The sequence below is a fragment of the Oncorhynchus masou genome, chromosome 1, assembly GCF_036934945.1.
Source record: "Oncorhynchus masou masou isolate Uvic2021 chromosome 1, UVic_Omas_1.1, whole genome shotgun sequence".
Lineage (NCBI taxonomy): Eukaryota > Metazoa > Chordata > Actinopteri > Salmoniformes > Salmonidae > Oncorhynchus > Oncorhynchus masou.
In genome coordinates, this window is record NC_088212.1 from 21743200 (window position 1) to 21767303 (window position 24104).

Genomic DNA, 24104 nt, shown 5'->3' on the forward strand with positions numbered 1-24104 from the left:
CAAATTACAAGCATACCCATGATGCAGTCACCACTATAGTTGAATATGAGGAGTGGTACTCAATGTTGGATTTACACAACACTAAAGACAAAAAGTTCATTGCTTTGGTAAATTCTCAGCAGTATTACTTTAGGGCCTTACAAAACATGCATCCTGTTTGCAACTTTGTTACATATAGGCTTCCTTGCCACTGAATTTTTTTAGTATTGTGGAGTTACTGCAATGTTGATCCAGCAGTTCTCCCATCACAGCCATGTAATTCTTAAAATCAACACTGGCCTTATGGCAATATCCCCGAGCAGTTTCCTTCCTCTCGGGCAACGGCTTTAGGAAGAACTCCTGTAGCTTAGTGATGGTGTATTGATACACTATCGAAAATGTAATGAACTTATGCTTAAGGGATATTCAAGGTCTGTTTTTTATTTATACCAATAGGTGCCCTTTGCGAGGCATTGGAACAACTCCCTGGTCTTTGTGGTTTAATCAGCATTTGAAATTCACTGCTCAACTGAGGGACCTTACAGCTAATCTCTGTACCCAACATGTAAAATTAGTGTTTAACATGTTTTGAGTGACTCATTATTGCTCACAGGTACTATGTTGGTACCCAGTTTATAATAGCAAAAGGACAGTGTTTGTGGTATATGGTCACTCTTCGTGGAGAGCCGCGCCACGACCCAAAGACATATTGAAAGCTTTGACTTCATAACTAAAACCAATAAAGCAGGAGTCATTTCTCAATTGTCAAATCTAGCCATCCTTTCATACACAAGAACTCACAACTAAACTTATGTAGAGATACTCAGAAGCAAAATGTTCATTTGAATTGAGATTGTGTAGATAAAGACAAAAACAGAACTGTAGAAAATGAAACTTTATTGAATAGAAAGAGGCTGCTGATAAATTAGTTAATCCACAGACGACACCACTTCCTGTGAAATAAAAGCAACCATGAAGCAAAACATCCAGTGTTTTCAATCAACTGCTTTAAAATACAGTACAACAGCCTACTGTACCTCTGCAAAGTCACTGTTAGGTGAAGCTCCTTCACCTTTCTCCAGCTCAATCATACTAGTCTGCTTTGCCACAGGGTTGGCTCTCCTGGGAATGGAAAAGGTGAATATAATCTCAATCTTGACACAAACTGGATTCTGAAACACCACGAGAACAGATTGATATTGTGGAGACATTAAGGGGGAAGACCTACAGTATCAAGCAGTTTGTTATGGTATACCTTGTGTTTGCAGTCTTCCTCTTAACCACCGCAGCAAGGACACTGATAACAACAATTGCAGCACAGAGGCCAATGGCCCCATAGATGAGTGGGCCTTGCATAGTCTTGGTGAGCTGGTTTTGGCAGGAGTCTCCACTGTAGCCTAAACCACAGGCACAGGAGATGCCCCCATTGGTCTCCACACACTCCCCATTCCCATTGCAGTGCTTTTCACTACACTGCTGGGCTTCCAGGTTTCTCACCAGCCAACTGTTGTCCAGAGAGGTGGAGCCAGGATCTGCAGGTATAGGAAAGCTGGGACTGGGAAGCTGGTTTGGGGCTTTGGCCTTGACAGACTTCCCTTTGAGATGGACACCTGAGACAATGGGAAATACATAAGACCAGTTTGTATTCGATTTAGTTTAAGTTATGACAGCGATTCAAGAGCTGCACATTTGTTTTTTCCTTAGCACTACACACCAGATTTAAATAATGACGCGCAAACACTTGTGGTCCCCAAGACCAGGATTGGAGAATGCGGAGTTATGATGGCTAAAAATCTTTGTAATTGAACTGTGATAATCTTTTCTTAAGCTCATAACAATGGGAAAGGGAATATTGAAACATCGATAATGGAAAGACTTGCAGTTCTCATCTGAAGTGTCAGAGCAGTCAGGGTGTCCGTCACAGAACTTCTCCAAGGGGAAGCATGTGTGTCCATCCAGACAGGGTCTACTTCCAGCTGGGCAGTGCTGGTCTGGGGCGCAGTATGTGACATTGACTGGGTAATGGTCATGGGCACACCTACAGGTCCTACCACCAGGAAGAGCCAAACACAAGTGACTGCAGTCTCCATTCCCATCTGAGCAGAGGTTGGAGCCTGGAAATGGATGAGAAAGAGTAAAGGTTGAAAAGTCACATATCAGTAAATGATAGAGTAGTGGGTTATGTGCAAATGTGTCCTTTCTTACCCATCTGGCTGGACTTGCTGTACGCCTTCAAACTGACAATTTCAGTGTTTACCTCGAACCAAAGCTTCTTCGTCAATGGATCATCTCTATACCAAACTTTGGTTGTGTCTGAAACATTTGATCGGAACATGTACATGATCAACTCAACATCCATGATAATCCAAAACCACAGTGAAAGAACGTTGGGTTAAAGAGCAACCATTATCCTTGTTAGTGCTACTTTGGTTAATGACTAAACAGAGCCATCTACTAACCACAGTAAGACATAACATAGCACTAGGTTCTGGTGGAAGTCGCAGTTTAAAAATAATCCACATTACCACTGTCTGTCACCCAGAGGAGCATTCCGTTGCTGAGTGCAAATGCAGTCAGGCCATCCCCAGTCTTAAACTCCTTGTATCCAGTACCATCAACTCTGACAGAGCCGATCACCCCATAACCTAGAACATAATAGACTTGTTGATAGAAGTATTACCTCACCACCACTACTATATAGATTTTTTTAAAGGGTTTTACTCTATAAACAATGAATTCCTCACCGATGTCAGCCCAGTAGATCTCATTGCCCTTGTTGGAGAAAGTCAGGGAGGTGGGCTGAAAAGCATCCTTCCACACCGGAGCGCGCTTCACCCCATCCATGTGAGCACACTCCACCTGAGCGCCTTCCCCCTGCTTGGCCAGGTTGGTAAAACAGAGTCTTCCACTGAGTGGGTGAAGCGCTATGGACTCCAGACTACCAATATCCTGAATTAACACAGCAGTGTGTTCCCCACTGGAAGAGGTGACCTGCAGCCGTGGCTGCTTGGTGCTACTCCAGTATACGCTGAGGGTTATCCAGTCTAGAGCCAGGGCTGTAACTGTGTCCCCTTTGAGTTGCAGGAACTGGCCGCGAGGCACCAAGCCGGTCTCCTTCAGCTTGAAGAGGACTATAGACGATTGGCCAGAATCAGCTAGGTACAGAGTCTGATCTTGCAGGGTGTAATCCAACATCGCTGCCTCGTTGACATTGGGGAGAGGTAGGGCGAGGTGCTCCGGCCAGCTTTTCAGACCCACAGCACTGTGCATGGTCTGTAGGTAGATCTAAAAAAATATATACATACACTGCTCAAAAAAAATTAAGGGACCACTTAAACAGCACAATGTAACTCCAAGTCAATCACACTTCTGTGAAATCAAACTGTCCACTTAGGAAGCAACACTGACAATACATTTCACATGCTGTTGTGCAAATGGAATAAACAGGTGGAAATTATATGCAATTAGCAAGACACCCCCAATAAAGGAGTGGTTCGGCAGGTGGTGACCACAGACCACTTCTCAGTTCCTATGCTTCCTGGCTGATGTTTTGGTCACTTTTGAATGCTGGCGGTGCTTTCACTCTAGTGGTAGCATGAGACTGAGTCTACACCCACACAAGTGGCTCAGGTAGCGCAGCTCATCCAGGAAGGCACATCAATGCGAGCTGTGGCAAGAAGGTTTGCTGTGTCTGTCAGCGTAGTGTCCAGAGCATGGAGGCGCTACCAGGAGACAGGCCAGTACATCAGGAGACGTGGAGGAGGCCGTAGGAGGGTAACAACCCAGCAGCAGGACCGCTACCTCCGCCTTTGTGCAAGGAGGAGCAGGAGGAGCACTGCCAGAGCCCTGCAAAATGACCTCCAGCAGGCCACAAATGTAGATGTGTCTGCTCAAACGGTCAGAAACAGACTCCATGAGGGTGGTATGAGGGCCCGACGTCCACAGGTGGGGGTTGTGCTTACAGCCCAACACCGTGCAGGACGTTTGGCATTTGCCAGAGAACACCAAGATTGGCAAATTCGCCACTGGCGCCTTGTGCTCTACACAGATGAAAGCAGGTTCACACTGAGCACATGTGAGAGTCTGGAGATGCCGTGGAGAACGTTCTGCTGCCTGCAACATCCTCCAGCATGACCGGTTTGGTGGTGGGTCAGTCATGGTGTGGGGGGCCGCACAGCCCTCCATGTGCTCGCAAGAGGTAGCCTGACTGCAATTAGGAGATGAGATCCTCAGACCCCTTGTGAGACCATATGCTGGTGCCGTTGGCCCTGGGTTCCTCCTAATGCAAGACAATGCTAGACCTCATGTGGCTGGAGTGTGTCAGCAGTTCCTGCAAGAGGAAGGCATTGATGCTATGGACTGCCCGCCCGTTCCCCAGACCTGAATCCAATTGAGCACATCATGTCTCGCTCCCTCCACCAACACCACGTTGCACCACAGACTGTCCAGGAGTTGGTGGATGCTTTAGTCCAGGTCTGGGAGGAGATTCCTCAGGAGACCATCCACCACCTCATCAGGAGCATGCCCAGGCGTTGTAGGGAGGTCATACAGGCACGTGGAGGCCACACACACTCATGAGTCATTTTGACTTGTTTTAAAGGACATTACATCAAAGTTGGATCAGCCTGTAGTGTGGTTTTCCACTTTCATTTTGAGTGTGACTCCAAATGTATCAACCCATGGAGGTCTGGATTTGATTTCCATTGATCATTTGTGTGATTTTGTTGTCAGCACATTCAACTATGTAAAGAAAAAAGTATTTAATAAGAATATTTCATTCAGATCTAGGATGTGTTATTTTAGTGTTCCCTTTATTTTTTTGAGCAGTGTATATAAAAAGTGTTGCATTACAAGGTGCAGAATCTGTTTATTCCTGAATTGCACACAAATGGCAAGGACAGTCAACCGGGCTTCCACAGCCTTTCAAAGCACAGCTTATCACTGACAGCTTTTGTGAAGGTAACCAAGCATTCCTAAACTGTTTTACATTCCATGTGTACTGAAATAAAACTCAATTCAAATAAGACAGACTATTACTTCACACAATATGTACCTAGTGGCATTGAATATAGTGCAGTACCAAGTGAAATGGGTAAACCTGCAGTGGCCAGAGTCATACCTGTGTGACAACAGTTGGCGAGAGCACCAAGAGGAAGGCAGAGTTGACCAGGTTGGAGCAAGTGAGGCCATCCTCAGCTAGGAGCAGACCAGAGGGACACTTGCAGACCCCTTTGGGGCCTGGGCCCAGCACACACAGGTGAGAGCAACGAAGGTTCTCACAGGGACGCTCATTGCTTGTCTGCAGAAGTGGATGAATGATCTGCATCCCAGAACGACACAAATCATTAAGCTTACATCAAAAAGGAAGAGAGGTTGCTTGTGTAATTACAGCAAACCATTGCATAATTGAATCCTAATTAGGTGAAATTAACATAATGGTTTACATAATGCATGCATTAATATTCATTTAAATTGGGGGCTCATATACTTGCTTTCAGTCCAAAAGGTTGTCCAGGTCGTTTGAGTAGAACTTTGCGGTTCTTTCCAGTTACTTTATGAGCCCTTTGAATAGTTCTCCTCCTGGTGTCTGACCAGTAGAGCAGGTCATTGTAAACTGTGACAGAGAACGGGTTGGTTGTCTCCATCATCTGCAGAAGCTTCAGGAATGAAAGGAACAGATAAATGTTACAATGCGCCTTTATCAAGGCCTGGGGTCTAACCCTATGAGGTCCAGAACCTGCTGCTTGTGTTCTACTTGATCATTAATTGCATGCGCACACATCTGGTGTCCCACGTCTAAACCTGTCTGATTAGAGCAGAACAATGAGAAAAGCAGTGTAAATGGCTTCAAGAGTCAGAGTTGAGTTTGAGGGATCTAGGGTATCCAACCCATGTGAATGTAATGTCATGCACCTTGGCATACAGCAACACGCAATACAAGTCTGATCTAGTCGTATGCAAACCCATTTCTGTAGTACCTCAATGTCCCCGCCATCCAGGTTGGCTGAGCCGATGCACCGGAGCTTCTCGTCCGTCCAGTAGATCCTCTCCCCGAGTGTGTCCACAGCCAGACCGCCTGGCCAGCTGAGGCTGTGACTGACCACTACTCTCCTCTCAGACCCGTCCATTCCCGCCCGCTCAATCTTCACCTCGTTACCAATCTCCGACCAGAACATGATCCTGCAGTTAAAGCCAAATCAATATTTGATTATTGATTACTGACAGTAATGCATAAGCCATCAAAGACCATGATCCTATCATAGGACAGAAGTTAAACATCTCTAGGTGGAAACCAATTCAATTAGCAGGAGCCTGCCCCTGATCAACACTGTTTAGCCGCATGTATTAGTTTAGTCAACATCACCAAACGTATACAAGATCACTAGAATAACAGATTGTTTGGGTGGGTGCCGCTTGTCTTAGACCTAGAAAAGAACTTGCCCCTTCTGTGGCAGGAGTGCCAGAGAGCGAGGTTGTTCAAAGTCCTCATCGAGGATGACTGTGAGATCCATAGAGTTTATGATGGTTGAGTTTAATCCAACAGCAATAATCCGACCACCTCCAATGCCATCAATCCAGTACAGGTTTCTCCCTACCCAGTCAACAGCAATGCAATCAGATTTGATGCCTGTAGTGAGATTAAAAGGATTACGATTGTTAGTTTTAGTTAACCCCAGTGAACACTGACCTGTGCTTTTTATAAGATGAGCTATTTTTACAGTCACAACCAGTTTAACAGATTCTCAGTTTAACCACACAACTAACCTTTGACAAGAGTTCCTCTCTTTTTCTGGTCTAGAGAGGACCATTTGATGCTCTCTGAATCCAGGCTGACCCAGAACACTTTCTGATCCCTCCAGTCATAGTCCAGGGACAGGATGGCTTTCTTAGCAGAGGACACCAGGACATCCAGACTGCTGCTTCTCAGCCCAAACAGGAACAGCTCAGTCTGCACAGAGGCCAGTAGGTAGGGCTCACCTGTGGGAAGACAGTGGGTTGTTATAGGCCTACTGTGTTAAATTAATAGGTGAGTACTTTCTCTGGGCAATACTCTGCATTCACAAATTCTGTTCACCTTCGTGCAGTCGCCCTTAATTAAAACAAATATCTAAAGACCCCATCCAGCAGAGGGAATTTCCATGATTGGTCACTAAATCTGGATTTTTAAAAATCATTTTACCTGTGATCTTGCAGCGGCGACCATCAGATTCCAACAGGTAACCAGGGTAGCAATGACACTGGAAGGAGCCCTGGGTGTTGACGCATAGGTGGCTGCAAACACCTGGTCTGCCGCCTTCACACTCATCAATATCAACACAGGACACTGTGTCCTCTTGGAGTCGGTAACCAGCCTTGCAGCCACACCTCTACATCGAGGAAAAAGGAAATCGTTAGAAGAGGTCACTCAGAAATCTAAACCGTGAGACAAAGCTGTATTTCAAGAAGCTTTGTAACAAACTACACAAGCCGCCCCCCCATTACTCACCGTTCCATGTGGTGTGCTGTAACAGTTATGGGCACATTGGGTTTTGTCTGGACACTTTGCTTGGCAGTTGCCACCCTCGTCAGAACCATTAGCACAGTTTCTGACCGTGTTACACACCAGGGCTGTGTCCAAACACTCCCAGGTACTGCCACACTGGAACTGGTGAGAGGGACATGTTGCTACCTGACCACCTGAGAACACACACAATACCCAACTTCATTTCTAATACAATATCAGTTAAAGGCTTTATTTACTGTTACAGATTGTCACCACATACTAATCCAGTAATTAACAAATCATATATAGCTGAAATAACTTTACTCACATCCTGCCTCATCACTTTCATCGGCGCAGTCCTTTGTTCCATCACATCTCCATGCTTTGGGAACACACTGGTTCTTAGATGTACAGGCCCACTGGAAATCGCCACACTTCAATTGGACCATCTTGCAATTCTGAAAGAGAGCTCAATATACTGTGTATTAGATCTAAGTTTTGATTTGTATCACGAGGCAAAAGCACATTAGTATCCAACGACGACATTCAAAATAATTGGGAGTCAAATTAATTTTGCCGTCTAGTCACGTCTACATCCTCCAAACGCAGAAATCTCAAATATTAGCTAGCATGGGTGCCAATGTGCTTCCTGCCAACTCCTAATACATTTGTCATGCCAAACAAGGAGTTGGCAAGAGCAGAAACAATTGCACCCAGCCTAAATATTCCCACCTTTTCATCAGAGCCATCTTTACAGTCCTGCTCCCCATCACAGACCCACTCCTCCAGCAGGCACTCCTGGCTTTGTGGGCACCGGAGCTTGGTGGTGCACTGGGGGGGCTCGGTGCAGCTCTCCTCGTCAGAGCGATCCTGACAGTCAGGATGCCCATCACAGCGCATGCTTACGGATAAACACTGGCCACTGGTGCAACGGAACTCCCCACTATTGCAGCTCTCATCAGCTATGGGTCAAAGGGACATTTCTTGAGTTTAACTTAGTTTGGATCAGTGAAAGTAAAACAGTGGGAAACCCTGTGGTGTTTGTGCCACTGTTGGGAGTATTAAACCATTTCTTTCAGCAAGCATTTTAGGACTTAAGGTTAACATAGCCCCAGTTCAGTAGTTCATTGGAAGTTAAACTTACCACAGTTGGCCTCATCAGTGCCATCCAGGCAGTCCCTCTCTCCGTCACAGAGGAAGGTGTCTGGGAGGCAGCGGGTCTTGTCACAGTGGTGAACACAGCCCTCCATGGGCTTCAGGCAGGCCAACTCATCAGAGCGGTCCTGACACTGGGCCACACCGTCACACACCTGCCTCTGGTCAATGCATTTCTTCCCATGTGCACACTGAAACTGGCCTGAACATACAGTACCATTTAAGTGCAATCAATAACACTGATAAATGGTGACCTGCGAGGACATTCTCAAAGACAGATCGCTAAACATGCATACCATGCACAGTGGTCTACGCAACCATGTTCTGTGTGTATGGGAGTAAATTCCAGTATGCTAGTTAGTACAAAGGTTGTTACTTTAAGCATGTTTTACACTAAAGAGGAGTATTGTCATGATGTACTGTACAATAAAACCAAGGGCAGGAATATTATTTTAAAAATTAAATATATATGAACAGTAGTTTGAAGTTATCACTGATGATTTTCTTACCACGTTCACATTCTAATATACACTCTTCCTCATCCGAGCCATCCTTACAGTCCACCTCTCCATCGCACACATGGTTGTAAAGAACACACTCAATCCTGTCCCGGCATGGTTTAGTGCCAAAAGGGCACTTGAGGGGTGCTGGTGCAGACATTGTGGTATTCCCATTGTTGCCATCCTCAGCAACATTGTGATGACTTTTAAGATAATCAGTAGAGTCTGAATCTAGGGATAGGGTGAAATACTGACCTTACTACCAGAAGGAAGGCAAAAATAAACATCTCACATCTTTCAACTTCTGTAAGCTATAAATAAGGATGGATCATGGTTTCAAAATTCAACTAAAGGCAAGTGACAGAGGGGGCATTACCGCAGTTGGCTTCGTCAGTGCCATCCAGGCAGTCCCTCTCTCCATCACAGAGGAAGGTGTCTGGGAGGCAGCGGGTCTTGTTGTCACAGTGGTGAACACAGCCCTCCATGGAATTCAGGCAGTCCAACTCATCAGAGCGGTCCTGACACTGGGCCACACCGTCACACACCTGCCGCTGGTCAATGCATTTCTTCCCATGGGCACACAGAAACTGCCCTATGTGGATGATGAAACACTTCAAGTGTTATGCACGGACAGATTGAAAGCATGCATTTGACTCAATAGATCTTGGATAACTACTGTGAATACTTTAAAATATACCCTTTCCTGGTTTAACACAGTAAAATTGATGAAAACAATGGAGTAGAAACCATTTCTTCATTAGATAGAAATGGATGCATTTGAAGAGGTACTCAAACAGGGCCCTACCATTATTGCATGCGACAGTGCAGTCCTCCTCGTCAGAACCATCCCTACAGTCGGCTTCTCCGTCGCACACATGTTGGTGGAGTACACACTCAGATCCATCCTTGCAAGGTTTGGTGCCCAGGTTGCAGTTCAACGGGGTCTGCGCTGCTGCACGCAATACTGTTTGGAAAAAGTAGGGCACAACAACTCACGCATTCGTTCTATAAGTTTAAGATGTAAATATGAGATGGTCTGAACTTCGACACTCAAGGGAATTAAAGGGAATTATTTTTCAGTAAATACAGCAATGTGAACTATGGAGGGGTGATTATTCACATCCATTTTGGTACAACGAGCTCACCTGCGATTCCCAAAATTGCTATACACAAAAGCAAACAGAAAGCCATGCCTGATTAATGCAAGTGGACCAAACAACACAAGAGACCAGGTTAAGGATTTTATAATGATGCCAAGTGATACCAATTGAACCATCAGTGAGGGGGGAGGAGCAGTAGGCCAATTTGTAGTGTGGGAGCATTTCAATCTCAATTGCATACTCCTCACATCCTCTCTCTTTGCCTCCTTATCAAAACCAATTGGATGAGAAAGCCAGAGGTCCATCCCCTCTGGACTTCTCCTCCAATGGCATTTCAGAAAGAGATGACGAGAGAGGACACTTGTCCCCCTAATATTTGTCTCTGAGGGAGTTATTTATGCTGGCCCCTGTTGAACTGAGCAAAGGCCCCTCACGTCATCGGACAAAAGCAGGGAGGGAGGTACTTTCAAGAAAACCGGGAACTCGAGAGAAGAAAAACTAGGTCAAATCATGACATCGGCGATCTTCAGGTCGGAAAGTCAGAGGTCTGGAAAGAGGACCGTATTCCCGAATGGGAATTTGGATGACCGTTCAGTTTTTACATTCGGAGCTAATTTCTGACTTGCTGATTCGTTGAACGCGGCACGTGTATAAGCAAGTCGAACATTTCAGAGTTTCCTTTATTTCAACTAGTGGGTTAACTGCCTGTTCAGGGGAACAACATTTGAACCTTGTCAGTTCGGGGGTTTGAACTTGCAACCTTCCGGTTACTAGTCCAACGCTCTAACCAATAGGCTACCTGCCGCCCCTACGCATTAAGATACGTCTATTAGATCACGTATCAAAATAGCAATGGGTTTTATCTTGACTAAATTCGACACTCCCATTGCCCCCTATACAAAATTCCTCAGTTGCTTAATACCTGAGACAGATTTTAGGCGGAAGAAACCCGCTCGCTTCGCCTCTTCCTCTCTGCTATCACTATCAGACAGGAATTCTGCTTCTGCAGGAAAGAATAGAATAGTTTTATAATTGCATCCTTCCTTCACTGATGTGGTTATATGCTGTAATAGGAATAGTTTTGAAACGTGCTTTAATTTACCCAGATGTGTAAATTGGTGATTATTTAAAGTGAGTAATGAAATATACATCGGCCTCGGTTGCTACTGTGAAACAAAAACGTAACATACATTTTCTCATCAACCTTGTTGTGAAAAAGTAGCCTCGCCTGGATTTTTACATGGAATCGTATCATTGTTCCTGTGGGCCCAATTGCGCATAATTTCTTAACAAATTAGAGGATACCACTTCCTGTTATAGTTCACCCAATATTTCTTTCCTCACTTCTAGTCTTTATGGAGTATGAGAAAGGATTAACGGCTATAACAAATTCTACAAAAAAATAACAATGGAGTGCTAGTTCCTCCCCGACAATGACAGATTGTAAAACAAACCATGCTGTCAAATAAACAATACAGATTGACATTGCTGGCGACCAATCCGTTCTACAAAAGTAATATGATTGTCTTGTTTTATCCAATCAGGTGATAAGAGGAGGGATTAAGATTCTGAATGCAGCTAGCCTGCTTGGGTGTGTTTCTTGTTCAGGTCTTGATAGCTTGTGAAGCTAAACAGCTAGCTGGTTATCAGATTTGAAAAAGGCAACAATCTTTTCGTCGAAATAGCGGCTACAGTTATCGTTTTTTTAAAGGTATCCCTTTGTTTTTGAGGAGTTTCCCACTTTATCTTTTGCACATATCTTTACACAGAGAAGAGCTCGTGAGCTTCATCATCAGGGTAATGCAATGCTTTTAATTTTCCCTCGACTTTGATGTTGTTAGCTAACGACAGCTAGCAAGCTAACGTTAGCCAGTTTTTTAAAATTTGGGCTAGCTAGCTAGCTAACGTTAGTTGGCTTATTTATCACTTCTAGTGTTAACATAAAATAAACACGATTGTTATTGTAACTGGCAATGATGGCACTGTATGTCTCAATCAAACCATTGTTTCGTTGTATGTTAGCTAGCCAGTCATTTAGCTGTATTGAAAGCTTGAGTTAGGTGGCTAACCTTAGCTAGCTACAGTAATTGTTGTTTTCACAACAAAAGGTATTGACGATAACGTAATCCCACCATACGAGTCATGTACTCAATAATTTCTGCAGCCTTTCATGGCTTGCTACCTTATGAGTAAATAAATGCAAACTTAACTTACTTAAATAGTAGATTTGTACTGCTGATAAAATGCCTATCATCAACCAACCGGCCTGAAAGTATCAGCTCGCTATGTAGCTAACTACCCCCTTAGCCGAGGTAGCTCGCTTGGTACTAACTGCAATATATAAACTAACGAACAATGGAGTTTATCAATTGAACAGTATATCACGGTAGATAGCTAACCACCTTTATAATGAAGATGTGGTCTTATACAGCATCCACCAACACTGGTATGAAATGTTTGTTTTGTGGCTATATGTATATTCGCAAACAATGATATGTTATGTTTACTTGCTGCTAGTGATTCAGTCCACTGAGTGCTCAAGTCGCCTCTATTATTAGATATATTATGTAACTACAGTTGTTGCTAATGAAATTATGTGATGGTGGGTTTTTATCTAACACGTTTTTCAGGGCCACCCATTCAATTTAAAATGCACCCATCACACAATTGAATGCACTCGTCATCACATGTTTTATTTATTTAGACATTAATTACTAAATTCCTGTGTTTGATTTTACCTCCTCAGGTGTCTCATCTCTTTTGCACATATCCAGTTCCTCCTCACTCCAGCCCTGTGATTCCTCACGAAACAGAGGGACCACACCAGAGAAAGGGCTAAACTGTGCATCCCTTCCTCCAGGTCCCCTCTGCCTCAGTGTGTGTTTGAGTTCTCTCAAGACTCCTCCTCGCTACAACCAAAATGTCCTCCATCTTGCCTTTCACCCCTCCGGTAGTTAAGAGGCTCCTGGGGTGGAAGAAGTCAGCCAGTGGCGCCGGGGGTGGAGAGCAGAATGGCCAGGAGGAGAAGTGGTGTGAGAAGGCTGTCAAGAGCCTGGTGAAGAAGCTGAAGAAGACTGGACAGCTGGACGAGCTGGAGAAGGCCATCACCACCCAGAACTGCAACACCAAGTGTGTCACCATCCCCAGGTAAGTAACCAGAGCCCCATGCCAGGTAACAGAGCTCGGGTTTGCCTATAGTCATTGTATGGTTCTGTAGAATTAACAGTTGACCATTCATCAGAAACCTACAGGTAACTGCCAAATTAAAGGAAATGCCATCATTATGGCTGCATTTACAAAGTCAGCCCAATTCCACTAACATTATGGCTGTATTTGCAAAGGCAGCCCAATTATTTTTCACTAATTGGTCTTTTGACCAATAACATCAATCTTTATCAGAGCTGATCTGATTGTTCAAAAGACCAGTTAGTAAAATAAATATCAGAATTGGGCTGCCTGTGTAAACGCAGACAAACTGTATTAATATGGGGCGTTCGGCCATCACGAGCCGCCAGAACAGCCTCAGTGCGCTTTGGCGTAGGTTCTACAGGTGTCTGGAACTCTATTGGAGGGATACGACACAATTCTTCCATGAGAAATTCCGTAATTTGGTGTTTTATTGGTGGTGGAAAACCCTGTCTCATGTTGCACTCCAGAATAAGTGTTCAATTGGGGTGAGATCTGGTGACTGACACACACTTACCCTTTAAACACTCCTTTGAGACCCCTCTTTCAGAGTCACAGATGTCTTCTAGCAATGGTAGCCAAAATAATACGCAACAGGGCATTTTTACACATGACCCTAAGCATGATGGGATGTTACTTGCATAATTCATTCAGGAACCACACCTGTGTGGAAGCCCCTGCTTTCAATATACTTTGTATCCCTCGTTTATGCAAATGTTTCCTTTATTTTGGCAGTTTCCTGTATGTTTTTTTTTTGGAGATTATTATTTAGTATCGGGTAACCCTCTTGTCGCCTCATGTTTCCTTAAACAGCATGTAACATACAAGATCCCAATACATAGAGATCTTAGCAACTCCCAAATTCTTTCACATTTTATAGGCTTCTACTTTCTGTCTAACATTGACTCTCAGAAATTGCGCAACAGTTTTGTTTTGTAAACACTGACTTAGCCTCCCGCTATGTACTTGTATCACATTTGTCTGAGGGTGTAGGGTGAGAACATTCCTTATCAGCCAGTTAACCTTGATGTCCTAGAGTAGAACATGTTCTCTGGGAAATGTTGTGTGCTGTAAAATACCTATTTGTTCAATGATGACTAGCTAAGAACAGTTCAGATGTCTAGTATATTTATTAGACACAGTAAATTTGTATAGAGCTTTTTGACAGATGGAATAAATATATTGTGTAGGCCTATAATTGATGGTCTTGCAAAGAAATTAAAGTTTAATGCTGTTTGCCAATCTACATGTCATGCGTATATATTCGAGTGAAGTTTAGAACCTATTCCAGCTTTTAGATCACAGTATATAGGCCTAGCCAATAGTTTAGATTCAGTCCCACTTCAGAGGTAGGCTATATTAGCTCTGAGTTCTAAAGTCAGGATATTGTATGAGCAGCAACTATCACATCATATTTCCCCATTTCATTTTTATTTGATTTCCAGAGTTGTTTATTTTTATCATTCCTTTCTACGTGTCCATTACAATCACAAAGTGAAATATAGAGGGTAGTTAATTGGAAATGTACTTTTTTCCAAGATTGCTCCCTATTTTCCTTTTAGTCCCATTTTGTGTCTTCTGTGTTTACTTAAATGTCTCAAGATAAGTCAATTGCTTGCGACCTACACAGCTGTGGTGGAAATGTTTCAGTTGTTCCGAAAATTTGATATGCCACAGTAGAAATGTTTTTTTTTGTCTCGCATAATGTTTGTTTGTGTATACTACTGTACTCCCATCTTATACTGTTGTTTTTCTTTATTATGTCAAAAGGCTTCTCTTATTTGACGGTTATTTTTTTTCAGTTCCAGACTGAAAGAATGAAATACCCGATTGAAAATGACTCTAATAAAAGATGCCTTTTAATGTTTACATTACCCATACTGGTATTTCTGAATGACTCATGCCCCATGTTTATCATTTTGTTTTTGTTTTGTTGTTTGGTTTTTCTGTGCACAGCAATTGCTCTGAAATATGGGGACTGAGTACACCAAATACGATAGAACAGTGGGATACCTCAGGCCTATACAGCTACCCTGACCAAACCAGGTGACTATCCTCAACTGTCCTATGCTACATACTGTTGTACAACCTTGATGTGGGAAGTAATCATTCCAGGGGGGTGAGGGACATTGAGAGCACAAATTCTATTCATCCCTCTATCATTCTCATCTCATTTCATCATACCCCACCTCCCCTCTCCACACCCCCACCTTTTGTTTTGCTGGCCACATGCATCTCCTTCTCTTACTCCTATCGATTCCTCCCCCTTTTCTTCCTTTCCTCGCACTCACTTTTCACACCTATTTCCTCCATGGCCTGTCCTGTCAGATCCCTGGATGGGCGCCTGCAGGTCTCGCACAGAAAGGGTCTTCCTCATGTCATCTACTGCCGCTTGTGGCGATGGCCTGACCTGCACAGCCACCATGAGCTGCGTGCCATCGAGGCCTGCGAGTACGCCTTCCACCTCAAGAAGGATGAGGTCTGCATCAACCCCTACCACTACCAGAGGGTGGAGACCCCAGGTGGGTTGTCATTTGAACTACTAGTGTGTGTGCTGACTTGTAGGTGCCATCAAAGCCCATGTTGACAGCTAGTTGTGACATTCTTATTTATGAACGTGAAAAAATATTTGTATGAGGCTAAAAGTGGTGTTAGTATAATCTTCAACTATGTTTTGTAAAGATGTCACTTCTTTTGAATTTTGTTTGGCTTTGAATATTTTCTCCACCTTTCCTCTAGTTCTGCCACCTGTCCTTGTGCCAAGACACTCGGAAATTCTGACAGAACTGCCCCCATTGGATGACTACACTCATTCCATACCTGAGAACACAAACTTTCCTGCCGGGATCGAGCCTCCAAATAACTACATACCAGGTTTGTGTATCTATCATGAGTTGATATGCAAATGGTATTCATGATAACGAGGTATCCATTTCAGCTCATCAGTATTTTCCCTCCCCTGTTACTATAGAAACGCCACCACCTGGATACATAAGTGAGGATGGGGAAGCCAGTGATCAACCGATGAATCAAAGTATGGACACAGGTATATTCCACTTATCTCAAATAAGAAGTTCTAACATAAAAGAAAGAAGTTTGCCAAGTTTAAATTTGTTGATTTAAATATCTTGGTAGATTCTTTGCACAAATAAATCTGACCATGCAACTTTATAATTTCCTGTTTTCTCCCATGTTAGGTTCTCCTGCTGATTTGTCCCCTGGCACCCTCTCACCTGTCAATCATAGCATGGGTAAGAAGAATTGTCTTTTTAGACCTGCTCGACGTCTGAAGGACCAGTAATTGATCATCTGAACAAATTTGACTAAACTCATTGGCTGTATTTACACAGGCAGCCCAATTCTGATATTTCTTGTTTTGTTACTAATTGGTCTTTTGACCAATGAGACCAGCTCTGAAAAAGACATGATGAAAAAAATGTGATTTGTCAGAAGATCAATTAGTGGGAAAAATATCAGAATTTGGGGTACCTGTGTAAACATCCGTTGAGTACAATTTAAATAGCCCAGTGCCCACTCTGGAGATCATTGGTCTATGCCTGTCAACCTGTGTAGTTGTCTTTCATCATGACATCTCACTTCCCCCCCCCAGACCTGCAGCCAGTGACCTACTCTGAGCCTGCGTTCTGGTGCTCTATAGCTTACTATGAGCTGAACCAGCGTGTTGGAGAGACCTTCCATGCCTCGCAGCCCTCTCTGACCGTGGACGGTTTTACAGACCCTTCCAACTCAGAGCGTTTTTGTCTGGGCCTGCTCTCCAACGTCAACAGGAACGCCACTGTTGAGATGACCAGGAGGCATATAGGTACAACAGGGGCTATGTCGCAAACGGCACACTATTTCCTATATAGTGAACGACTTTTGAAGGCTATGGCTAAAATTAATAGGGTGCCAATTCAGATTTGCCCAGGAACAGAGATGTTTTGTAGCAGAAATACTCATGCCAATTGTGTATTATTTCCACAGGGCGAGGAGTCAGGCTGTATTATATTGGTGGTGAGGTGTTTGCTGAGTGTCTCAGTGATAGCGCCATCTTTGTTCAAAGTCCAAACTGCAACCAGCGGTATGGGTGGCACCCAGCAACTGTGTGCAAAATTCCTCCAGGTAATTTAGCCAAACACAATTTCTTTAATTTTCCATGTGTTCCTATAATCATTACTTAGCATTAAATGTTTTTCACGTGTATAGATTCCATATTTAGTCAGTCTAACCACTTGTTTCTACAGCCAATATAAAACTGATAGCAGGGTGGTTCTGCAGTCCATACATGATGCCCAGTAGGAATGGGCATGGTTATTCGAATATCCGAACGGACGTTAGTATTCAAATACTTGAGAGTGGTGAGAAGGAGCTCCGCGGACCCTTAGTGTCCGGAAGTTATTTAGCCATTTATTGTAGCGATATGTAGAGTTGCTATTTTCTAAAGTTTTCTCGTCAATTAACTTGTGACATTCCTGGATTACTCATTATACACCATATATATAAAATGAGGTGGACATTCCTTCAAATGACTGGTTTTGAAGTCTGACGGATGAATCTGGGTTTGGCGTATGCCAGGAGAACGCTACCTGTCCCAATGCATAGTGCCAACTGTAAAGGTTGGTGGGGGAGGAATAATGCTCTGGGGCTGTTTTTCAATAAAAGTAAAAACTTTTTTTAAGTCACACAATAAAATACCTACAGAGGCTATATACATGCGGTACCGAGTCAAATGTGCGGGCATACAGGTCAGTTGAGGTAATTTGTACAGGCTATGACTTGGGTGAATGGAGTGAACATTTTTGGGCCTTCCTCTGACACGTGTTGGTCCTGGGTGTCAGTAAGCTTGGCCCAACGCCCTACCCTCTGTAGTGCCTTACGGGCAGATGCTGAGCAATTGCCATACCAGGCAGTGATGAACCGGTTAGGTTGGTGCAGCTGTAGAACTTTTTGAGGATCTGGGAACCCAGGTCAAATCTTTTCAGTCTCCTGAGGGTAAAGGACATTGTCGTGCCCTATTCACTACTTTCTTGGTGTGTTTGGACCATGATAGTTTGTTTGTGATGTGTACACCAAGGAACTTGAAATTCTCGACCTGCTCCACTACAGCCCCCTCGATGTGAATGAGGGCATTTCAGCCCTCTTTTTCCTATAGTCCATGTCCACAATCACTCCTTTGTCTGGCTCACGTTGAGGGAGAGGTTGTTGTCTTGGAACCACACTGTCGGGTCTCTGCCTATAGGGAGGAGGTCAGTCTCATCGTTGTCGATCAGGCCTACCACCGTTGTGTCATCAGCAAACTTAATGATGGTGTTGAAGTCATGCTTGGCCACGCAGTCATGGGGGAACGGGGTACAGGAGGGAGAGTAAGCACCCTCCCCTGAGGGGCCCCCATGTTGAGGATCAGTGTGGCAGATGTTGTTGACTACCCTTACCACCTGGGGGGTGTCGGGAACTCCAGGATCCAGTTGCAGATGAAGGTTATTAGTCCCAGCGTCCTTAGCATAGTCATGAGTTTTGTGGGCACTATGGAGTTGAATGCTGAGCTGTAGTCAATGAACAGGATTCTCACATGGTGTCCAGGTGGGAAAGGGCAGTGTGAAGTGTGATTTGCGATTGCGTCATCTGTGGATCTATTGGGGCGGTATGCCAATTGGAGTGGGTCTAGGGTTTCCGGAATGATGGTGTTGATGTGAGCCATGACCAGTCTTTCAAAGCACTTCATGGCCTACAACGTGCTACGGGGTGGTAGTCATTTAGGCAGGTTACCTTCGCTTTCTTGGGCACAGGGACCATGGTGTTCTACTTGAAACATGTTGGTATTACAGAATCGGTCAGGTAGAGGTTGAAAATGTCAGTGAAGACACTTGCCAGTTGTTCCGTGCATGCTCTAATTACACGTCCTGGTAATCCATCTGGCCCCGCGGCCTTGTGAATATTGACCTGTTTAAAGATCTTGCTCACATCAGCTACGGAGTGTGTGATCACAGTCGTCCGAAACAGCTAGTGCTCTCGTGCATGCTTCAGTGTTGCTTGCCTCAAAACAAGCTTAAAAGCCTCCGGTAGGCTTCTGTCACTGGGCAGACCGCGGCCAGGTTTCCCTTTGTAGTCCATAATAGTTTGCAAGCACTGCCACATCCGACGAGCGTTGAACCCGGGGTACTCTGTAACTGTTTTCAAGTCACCATTGTTCTCATGGTGAAGTCCCTGGGCGGCTTCCTTCCCCTCCTGCAACTAAGTTAGGAAAGACACCTGTATCTTTGTAGTAACTGGGTGTATTGATACAACATCCAAAGTGTAATGACTTCACCATGCTCAAAGGGATATTGAATATCTGCTTCTTTTTTTTACCTCCCTTGTCTTTGTGATTGAATCTGTGTTTGAAATTCACTCTTCGACTAAGGGACCTTACAATTATCTGTATGTGTGGAGTACAGAGACGAGGTAGTCATAAAAAAAACATGTTATACACTTATTGCACACAGTGAGTCCATGCAACTTATTATGTGACTTGTTAAGCTAATTCTTACTCCTGAACTATTCAGGCTTGTCATAACAAAGGGGGTTGAGTACTTATTGATTCAAGACGTTTCATATTTTCATTTTTAATTAATTTGTAAGAATTTAGAAAAGCAATTCCACTTTGACATTATGGGGTATTGTGTGTAGGCCAGTGACAAACGGATCTAAATTGAATCCATTTTAATTTCCACTACAAAATGTGGAGGTGAATACTGCTGTAACTGTCAATAGTAAAACAAACCTTGAAATTATGTTAGAGTGAACCTGAATTGTAGAGTGATGAGGAGTCTACCGTGTCCAGAAGAGTTCACCATTAATTTTCTGTATTCAGGGTTCACTCAGACATCGTTTTTAAGCTTTGTCTCCCTCTCATATCAAACTCACTGACCCTTTCACTGCTGCACGCATACTGAGCAGCACCTCTCTCCCAAGCCACGCAGGCTGAGCGGCACCTCTCTCCCAAGCCACGCAGGCTGAGCGGCACCTCTCTCCCAAGCCACGCAGGCTGAGCGGCACCTCTCTCCCAAGTTTCAACTTTTTTTTTTTAAAATTTTATAGTCAAAATAAATATTCAAACAAAATGTATTATTTGCAGTGATGGAAAAGTACCCAATTGTCATACTTGAGTAAAAATATAGATGTCTTTTTAATAGAAAGTTACCCAAGTAAAAGTCATCCAGTAAAAAAACAACTTGAGTAAAAGTAAGGATAGGTTTCTAAATATACTTAAGTATCAAAAGTAAAAAATAATTTAAATTCCTTCTATCAAGTGAAGCAGGTGGCATTTTAAAATGTATGGATAGCCAGGGGCACACTCCAACACTCAGATATCATTTACAAAAAAAATATATTTTTTATTTTATTTAACTAGGCAAGTCAGTTAAGAACAAATTCTTATTTACAATGACGGCCAAACCCGGACGATGCTGGGCTAATTTTGCGCCGTCCAATTGATTCCCAATCACGGCCGGTTGTGATACAGCCTGGATTCAAACCAGGGTGTCTGTAGTGACGCCTCTAGCATTGAGATGCAGTGCCTTAGACCGCTGCGCCACTCGGGAACCCATAGAAAAGATGCATTTGTGTTGAGTGAGTCCGCCAGATCAGAGGCAGAAGGGATGACCATGTGTTGGATTGGTAAGTGTGTGAATTGGACCATTTTCCTGTCCTGCTAAGCATTCAAAATACAACGAGTACTTTTGGGTGTCAGGTAAAGTGTATGGAGTAAAAAGTACACTATTTTCTTTAGAAATGTAAAAAAATATAAATAGTAAAGTACAGATACCCCCAAAACTACTTAAGTAGTACTTTAAAATATTTTTACTTCAGTACTTTACACCCCTGCTTATTTGACTAGTGAAATGATTTCTAATGCCTCACTCAACTGACCCTCTCCTTCCAATGCCCCTCAGGTTGTAACCTGAAGATCTTCAACAACCAGGAGTTTGCCGCCCTGCTGGCCCAGTCCGTGAACCAGGGCTTTGAGGCTGTGTACCAGCTCACCAGGATGTGCACCATCCGCATGAGTTTTGTCAAAGGCTGGGGGGCTGAATACAGGCAAGCATGAAGACCGACTTGTTACTTTTTATTCTTTCAGTTGTACACAATGGCATAGTTAGTAGAAGATGAATAGTCGGAGGAAGACAGTAATATTAATGTAATCATTGGCATATATTTAAAAAACATTGTAGCCTGCTAATGATCCATTTTTCTGTATTTGTAGAAACTTTGGAATGTTTAAGGAGTTGGGATGGGTATTCAAATGATTTGTCCCTCTTAAACAATACTTCTGTTATGGAAGAAGTCAGAGAGGTTCAGGCTATTCTTTGTTTTTGGTGACATTCCTGTGCTTGCATGCTGAGTGATTTCATCAATTTGTCATTGTTGTCTTTTTGTCTACTAGACGGCAGACTGTCACGAGCACTCCCTGCTGGATTGAACTGCATTTGAATGGACCTCTCCAATGGCTGGACAAAGTGTTGACTCAGATGGGTTCCCCTTCTGTACGCTGTTCCAGTATGTCATAATGCTTGAAAACGACCCAAAACGTCGCCCACTCAAAGATCATCAAATTCTAACTTGCAAGTCCTATCATGAAAAAAAGCTGCAGAAATAATTTCTGCTATTAACATACTTCATAGTATTTGTGGCCTAGCTCCACGTCCCTGTCTAAACACACACACACACAGCAAGACATACTTTTCAGAATAGAATTAGGCACTTTGTTACCCATCTTTGTTAAATTGCTTCCCCCAAATCCTTAATATTAGATCTATTTGTGGTGCAAATAAAATGTATATTGATTTTTAAAGTCCAGGTATGAGTTATTGGAGGCAGTGGAAATACCAAAAAATATTCTACAAATAATTTCTCAGTATTGGAGAATGCTTGTATAAGTAACACAAGCGTGAATGCTAAATGAATTTTGGTTGAACTCATCCATCCATCTTTTTGGCCATGAGGTAACTTTTCTCTGGGAAACATGGACCCATCTGTTTTTGTCTGGAGAGTTAGTGTGGTTAAGAAATGAAGATGGCATTTGTCGCTTTCTCCTCGAAGGGAAATGCTCAATTATGTTTTTAAAATGTAATTGTTTAATTTACCTAATTAACTCTTTACCCTTTTGTCAAAATGTATTTTTTTTTATTCCAGATGTGTCGTTGTAAGACACCTCTTAATGGACATATAGGAATGTTTAGCAAAAAAAACTAAACAAGCTGCGAAATCAATCCGGCTGTAGTTGACATACATTTTTAGCTCTGTCATTATATGGCACCTCCAATGTAATTATAGGTAGCCCGTGTTTTCATTTGGACCACACCGCCTCAGATGCAGGCTAGTGAATTCTAGGCTCTGTTATTTTTGGATGCACCGGGCAAGGACCAGAGAATATCAGCTGTAAAATCTTTTTTTGATGTCTCACTTGGTGTCCAGGTCTCTCGAGGTGAATTGTTAAAAAAGTTATTTCACTTGGAGAATGGAAGGTATCAATGAATTTCATTCTATATTGTTTTTAGCCTATATCCCCTTTCTTTTGCTACTTTTTTGTATTCTCATGTATTTTTATATATAAATATAATTCAACTTCTGTCGTTCACTTTTTATTAAAGTTAATATTTTCAAGACTGTCTCTTTTTAAGTGACATGGTGAGCATGGATCATTAGTGGGTTTTTGTGTGTGTTTTTTTTAAGGTTCAACTTGAATCCAATTTAAGCCCTTGCCTTGGTAAGAAAAACACAGCCCAATGTTATGTAGACAGTTTCTGTCTCTTTAAAATAATAAACTTGGTGCATCAGAAGTACACAAATCAAAGCATAAATGCCTGTAACATGATATCTGCTTTCCTGCGATGTATGGATGGGTTATGTGACTGAGGAATGTTGTATGAACTTCTTTTGACTCATTCATCTCTTCACTCTTGAAACACATTTGATTTCTGGAAGCTGTTTGGTGCTCAGTAAAGGATAAAAAGGTCCACCTTAAAACAGTGGTCAACCAAAAAAAGTGATTTATTTTTTAGCTAAATGTTACAGAAACTTGGCAGTATTCTATGTTCTTACATCACAAAAGGAAGAGAGAAATGAAACTGCACACTGGGACATATTTTCTGTATTCGTGTGCATTGTATTTGTTCTTGTCTATAAAATACAGTATGTGCAACAAGACTGAGCTTACAGTCTGACATTGTCATTTTGTGGCTATTGCAAGATTTCTTTTAACATCTATTTTCTCCCATCTCCTTTATTGATGTTATTCATCTATTAACCTTACGGCACTAGTGATTGTACTTTGTAAGTGCAACTAGTGAGTTTGGATTTGGGGAACTGAACCATGTGTTGGGGTCCAGTGTTGAATCCTTGTACCATTGGCCTACAATATATGAATGTGAAGAGAGTACATAACAAATCTGAAGTGGACCAGACGTATATTATACAGTAGTGTGTATTTAACAGTCAAATATTTGCAAAACAGTCAGTACAGTAGTTCTCTCAGTTTTACCAGTAGAGGGCGTTATTGATAGAGCAGTTTTTTTTCTGACCATATGCTTCTCAGGCGTGTGGCATATTATGCAGACTTCATAAAACACTAATAAAGATTTTTATTCTCATGATGCCATGTGTTTCTTTCCATCTTTATTAACAAGAATGTTTACCACTGATCTCAGTGGTGTACTCATGTTT

The 24104-nt window shown here is 42.9% G+C and overlaps 2 protein-coding genes across 7 annotated transcripts; one reads left to right on the forward strand and one right to left on the reverse strand.

Annotated features, from left to right (window-relative positions):
- Positions 1–859: 859 nt before the first annotated feature.
- On the reverse strand, positions 860–12499 carry LOC135533226 (low-density lipoprotein receptor-related protein 2-like). Of its 4 annotated transcripts, XM_064960695.1 has the most exons (22): positions 11320–11666; positions 11140–11220; positions 9923–10081; positions 9494–9709; positions 9127–9348; positions 8607–8819; positions 8195–8424; positions 7791–7920; positions 7466–7656; positions 7160–7346; positions 6745–6957; positions 6421–6607; positions 5958–6159; positions 5472–5636; positions 5099–5299; positions 2724–3264; positions 2505–2624; positions 2185–2292; positions 1860–2093; positions 1235–1589; positions 1017–1101; positions 860–932 (listed from the first exon to the last, which is right to left on the reverse strand). In XM_064960695.1, exons 1-22 carry the CDS (start codon positions 11366–11368, stop codon positions 909–911), a joined length of 4113 nt encoding a protein of 1370 aa, XP_064816767.1. In that variant the 5' UTR covers positions 11369–11666; the 3' UTR covers positions 860–908. The 4 variants fall into 4 exon arrangements, with proteins under 4 accessions (XP_064816767.1, XP_064816814.1, XP_064816858.1 ...); XM_064960742.1 differs by lacking the exons at positions 11140–11220; positions 11320–11666 and adding an exon at positions 12432–12499; XM_064960786.1 differs by lacking the exon at positions 11140–11220 and having other exon boundaries at positions 11408–11666.
- LOC135533554 (mothers against decapentaplegic homolog 2) lies at positions 11780–24034 on the forward strand. Of its 3 annotated transcripts, none has more exons than XM_064960974.1 (11): positions 11780–12014; positions 12964–13364; positions 15360–15449; positions 15732–15925; positions 16143–16277; positions 16375–16437; positions 16601–16654; positions 17014–17226; positions 17388–17525; positions 21335–21479; positions 21826–24034. In XM_064960974.1, the coding sequence occupies exons 2-11, from the start codon at positions 13138–13140 to the stop codon at positions 21947–21949; spliced, it is 1383 nt and encodes a 460-aa protein (XP_064817046.1). In that variant the 5' UTR covers positions 11780–12014; positions 12964–13137; the 3' UTR covers positions 21950–24034. The 3 variants fall into 3 exon arrangements, with proteins under 3 accessions (XP_064817046.1, XP_064816942.1, XP_064817003.1); XM_064960870.1 differs by having other exon boundaries at positions 11781–12014; positions 16375–16449; XM_064960931.1 differs by having other exon boundaries at positions 11781–12014; positions 13078–13364; positions 16375–16449.
- The last annotated feature ends 70 nt before the right edge of the window (positions 24035–24104 follow it).

Coding starts and splice junctions, on each gene's coding strand:
- LOC135533226 (XM_064960666.1), bottom strand. CDS start 11,368: ATGTATATTTCATTACTCACTTTAAATAATCACCAATTTACACATCTG. Junction 8,820..9,126: donor TATATTAGAATGTGAACGTG/GTAAGAAAATCA, acceptor CTGTATGTTCAG/GCCAGTTTCAGTGTGCACAT. Junction 7,657..7,790: donor TGAAAGTGATGAGGCAGGAT/GTGAGTAAAGTT, acceptor GTGTGTTCTCAG/GTGGTCAGGTAGCAACATGT.
- LOC135533554 (XM_064960870.1), top strand. CDS start 13,138: ATGTCCTCCATCTTGCCTTTCACCCCTCCGGTAGTTAAGAGGCTCCTG. Junction 13,365..15,359: donor AAGTGTGTCACCATCCCCAG/GTAAGTAACCAG, acceptor TTCTGTGCACAG/CAATTGCTCTGAAATATGGG. Junction 16,450..16,600: donor GAATCAAAGTATGGACACAG/GTATATTCCACT, acceptor CTCCCATGTTAG/GTTCTCCTGCTGATTTGTCC.